At 36.9% G+C, this 4592-nt stretch overlaps 1 protein-coding gene across 1 annotated transcript; it reads right to left on the bottom strand.

The window, feature by feature from the left end:
* Positions 1 to 292: 292 nt before the first annotated feature.
* Positions 293 to 2495, bottom strand: LOC116127064 (UDP-glycosyltransferase 83A1-like). Its single transcript, XM_031412728.1, has 4 exons — positions 2397 to 2495; positions 2186 to 2271; positions 1551 to 1717; positions 293 to 1381 (listed from the first exon to the last, which is right to left on the bottom strand). The coding sequence occupies exons 1-4, from the start codon at positions 2493 to 2495 to the stop codon at positions 492 to 494; spliced, it is 1242 nt and encodes a 413-aa protein (XP_031268588.1). The 3' UTR covers positions 293 to 491.
* Between the last annotated feature and the right edge of the window lie 2097 nt (positions 2496 to 4592).

Raw genomic sequence — 4592 nt, 5'->3', positions numbered from 1 at the left:
TTATAAAGGAAATCAGAGAAATTGAGGAAGAAGTATACAGTTTGTTATTGATTACTTCAAGAACTTACAACACTTATATTGTATTGTAACTAACTCCAGTAAAATATTAACTAAACTCTAGTAAACTAACTATAACACTTTACAACTCAGTTAAAGCTTAACTGCTTAACTATTACAACACTGTTAATACAAACAGATATTCTTAGTGGTGGACCCATCCATGAGCTGGGCCAATCTTGTGCTGGAATGGGCCATGTGTGTTTGTGCTTTCTCCCAGAACTTAAAATTATTGGTCTCCTAAAGGATCCATGAGAGCTTACGGCAAAAGGAAATTAATTTTTACAACGGGATGGTGAAAGATTTTCATGTTGTTGATAAGACATTTGCTAACCTCAGGTGTTAATCACGACAAATAGCCATGAATATGAGGAACAACATTTTGTTCAGAAACAATGATCCCTTAATATCTAAGTAGTGTCTAGTACCAGTAACTATGCCTTAATCCATTCAATTAACTTCTTAAAATTCCTGTCAGACTGACCACCTTCTTTGACACTTTTCAGAGCAGTTTCCTGAAGTTCCAAAGCCCTTGCTTTAACACTTTCATCACCAAGCACTTTTTCCACCTTGCTCTTAATTTCTTCTTTTGTGATGATCCCACTTTCGTCTTTGTTAAACTTCAATCCCACCTTCCAAATATCACAAATGTAGCTCTCGTCATTGAACTGATCAGCAAAATATGGCCAGCACAAGAAAGGAAGCCCATTACTTACACCTTCCAAGGTGGAATTCCAACCGCAATGGCTAAAGAAGCAGGCAATGGAAGGATGACTCAAAACCTTCTGTTGAGGTGCCCAACCCACAAGTTGGCCACGACCGGCTACCCTTTCTTGAAAGCCTTCTGGGTAGGCTTCATTTGCCTCATCAGTAATATCTGGCCTCACAACCCATAAGAATGGCCTGTTGGTGAGTTCAAGTCCCAGCGCCAGCTCCTGGAATTGGGTCTTGTCTAGAACTGTGAAGCTGCCAAATGCAACATAAATGACTGAGTGAGGTTGCTGTTGGTCAAGCCATTTCAAGCAAGTTGAGTCTTCTGGCCAGAAGGATCCTGCTGAATTTCCTTGCCGGGTGCTTCCCAAAAGAGGTCCTATTGGAAGAATATTAGGAACCAAGGTAAAAGCCTCAGGTTCAACGTCATATACAGAGTTGCAGATTAGGTAATCTGCCGCTTTGTCAGCTTCTATTTGATTATATAGAGATTCAAACATTCTCTTCTGGGAGGTTAAGTCCACGCCGCCCCCGATGGTCCACATAAGCTTTGTACTGTCTATTTTGGGCATGTTTTGCGCCAACAGAATAATCTGTTTCTTGACCGGAGTTCCTGGAATAAAGTTTATGTTACATCACTCAGATTTTGATAAATAACTTAAAATAAAGATTAAACTCTATAATGAAATAACCAATAAACAGTCCTCTGTGTCACTAAGTCATAAACTTGCATCAAACTGCTGAAAAAAGAATAAAAGTGAGTGAGGAATTCTAACTCTTACCATCCTTGTCAATAATTCCATCATCAATCAGCTTCGGAATATTGTAAAACAAGGCCAGAGTTGCAACTGCTGCAGGCCAAAAGACAACCTTTCTAATTTTCATCTTCTCTGCAACTGGAATAGTAATTCCATCAACAATGACGCAAATGATCTTTTCATCTTCTTCTCTGTTGTGAACGAAACAGAGACAACAACAGGAACAAAATATAATAGTAAAACAAATCAAACAGTAAACAAAGAAAAATAACACGCGTGATTTACCCTGGTTCACCCAATGTAGGCTACGTCCAGCTGAGTCAATATTATTGCAATATGCCTCACCTCTCTCGTTTACAATGAATGAATTGCTCTTAACACTCATAACAAGAGAAAAATGTGTTTATATACTAGGTTTAAGAGATTAAACCTAGTTTTACAAGGATTCCTATTCTTAAGCCCAACCCAAAAAGGAATTAATAACTTAAAAGAAATCCTACAGCGGTTATACATGGAAAAGCCCAAAACCGTCTACGGGCTCGGGGGCGCTGCCCCAGCCCGCTCACCGAGGAGCGGGGCACCCGCCTGCTGACCGAACAGCGGGATCCCCGAGTGCGTCTCCGCTACCCATTAATGCCGATGTAGTCGGCAACTCCAACATGTTGATATTTTTTATAAGCTCCTCCAGCTTCTCAGACATCACCTTACGAGTTATTTCCATTACCTTGCTTAAATTATTTCTATCCTCCCAGGGCTCCAGCCCATCTGGGATGGACGCCAGATGGATTTGATTTTCACCCCTATGGAGTTCTTTTCCTGTAAATCATTCATGACCCGGTTGTGAGTGTGCTCTGTGTTGACAAATGTGACTCGGAAACCATGCCTAGCCAAGCACTGTGAAAGCTCCAGTAGAGGAATTACATGGCCTTGGGCTGGATAAGCTACTGCAAGAATCTGTGGACGACTCATTTTTCTTTTCTTTTCTTTGTTTTGTTGCTGAGATTCTCAGATGCAGCTAGCTTATATGAACATATAAATTAGTACTTTATTGATTGGGGAGGGCCCTCCAGAAACCTAATTATTATGATATCTGTTTTAAGATAATCTTGCCGGTGATGTTCATTATGGACATCAAGTTGGTAAACTGCTCGTGCATTGACATATGGGTTTGGTTATATGTCCTATCCTGTGACATGGTTGACTTGAATTTAACCACTGAAGAGTATTCTGGTCTTTGTATATACGTTATTTTCATCGTATAGAAGTATGATTAAATCACATTTTCATTTATTGATGGAAAATGACTTCGAATATGAAAGTGATTTAGAAAGCGATACACTTTGAAACTCAAATCCAGGTGGTAATATTGGCCAGTGTTCCCCTGTTGTTATTACAAGTTCTATTTTATTAAAGTTTGATTCATTATGTAGGTAACTTTTGGCCAATACTTACGCCTTAATCCATTCAATGAATGTCACCCCCGTATTCTTAATTTATTGAAAGTTGGGAAACTCTTTCACGTCATCTGTAAGCTTGTAATCTTTTTATTGGGATATTAAAGTGCATGACTAGAATTTTTTTAAAGGGCTAATTAGATTATATGGGTACAATTTATTGTTTGTTGGGTAAAATGGTAAATGGACATTGATATAATGCAAATATCAAAATTAATATTTTTTTATTGGTTGATAAGGGTGCATAAGGATGAAAGGTCATTTGTCTTATAGTCAATAGGGATTAGCTATGGTTTTCCAGCATAATAATTGAGAATGGGTGGCTCGAGGAAGGAAATAAAATGTTGATGTTTAGGGTGTATAAGGATGAAAGGTCATTTGTCTTATAGTCAATAGGGATTAGCTATGGTTTTCCAACATAATAATTGAGAATGGGTGACTCGAGGAAGGAAATAAAATATTGATGTTTAACCATGATTGTCAACTAACACTCTTGAATTCGATTCACATCGACAGCTAATAAGGTGGCCATTAAAGGCTTATCCTGTTGTTAATTTTCAGAATCTTGGAAGATTAGTTGAGAATAGAGTCGACGGTGGGCCGTGTCGTACCGTGCTTCAAAATTCAAGATCCGTCATGCTGTGGGTTGTGTCGTGCCAAGGCCCATAAAAGTTTGTGTCTTGTCATGCCGTGCCAACCCACCAAATCTGAAGGCCCACGGCACGACCCGCTATATATCATGTCATGCCACGGGCCGTGTGGTGGACTAGCCCGCGTACTTTGTAAATTTTTTTAATATTTATAAATTATGGTAATTCTGATTTATTATTAATAATTATTAAAAAAAATTTATATGTTATATTTAGTAACATTTTGTATTTATATTAATTAAAAAATATATAATCACTATAAAATAAGTTATAATTATAAATTACAAATACAAACTTAGAAATTAGGATTAAGAATTATCATACATCTTCATTTTCATTAATTTCTAAATTCTTAAAATCTTCAAATATATCTTCAACAACCCGATTTTGAAGCTTGAAATCCACCACCACCCAATCTTTCATACATATAAGGGTTTCAACAGCACTTGGATGTATATAAACTTGATCTTCTCTCGTCTAATACACGTCCACCTACACTAAAAGCTGATTTTGATGCTACAGTAGAAACTAGAGGCATTAGTATATCACGTGTGATAGTGAAAAGTATAGGATAAGTGTTTTTCTGTGTTTTCCACCATCGAAGAATATCAAATTGATCATTTTGAATCAAAATTTCAGCCAAATGATCCATTGTTAAATAATTTGTAATTTCACTATAAGAAGAGCTTGCACTTACTGGTTGTTTACCTTTAGTGATGATAAACCAAATACACTCTTTACCTTTAGAGGAACTTGACCTTGATGGTGGTTGTATATTTGTTGTGATTTCACATTTGACTTCATAATTTGAATACATTTGAAGTAATAAAGTTGTATAATTATCTAAAGAAATTTTTAAAGGGGTCTCTAGATTTGCTGAAATTTCTTCTACTATATTATTTACTCCTAATAATTTTACCCTAGGATCCATTACAGTAGCTAAAGCAAACAATATAGGCATT

The sequence above is a fragment of the Pistacia vera genome, unplaced genomic scaffold, assembly GCF_008641045.1.
Source record: "Pistacia vera cultivar Batoury unplaced genomic scaffold, PisVer_v2 Contig189, whole genome shotgun sequence".
In the NCBI taxonomy this organism is placed as follows: domain Eukaryota; kingdom Viridiplantae; phylum Streptophyta; class Magnoliopsida; order Sapindales; family Anacardiaceae; genus Pistacia; species Pistacia vera.
Note: the sequence above shows the minus strand (reverse complement) of the source record. Positions and strands in the feature narration are given on the sequence as shown.

Bases quoted from the DNA above. Each gene is read 5' to 3' on its own strand.
- LOC116127064 (XM_031412728.1), bottom strand. From the start codon at position 2,495: ATGAGTCGTCCACAGATTCTTGCAGTAGCTTATCCAGCCCAAGGCCAT. The intron at 2,272-2,396 runs GTCACATTTGTC...GAGCCCTGGGAG, and splicing joins TGGCTAGGCATGGTTTCCGA to GATAGAAATAATTTAAGCAA. The intron at 1,718-2,185 runs GTTGGAGTTGCC...CGTTCACAACAG, and splicing joins CTTATAAAAAATATCAACAT to AGAAGAAGATGAAAAGATCA.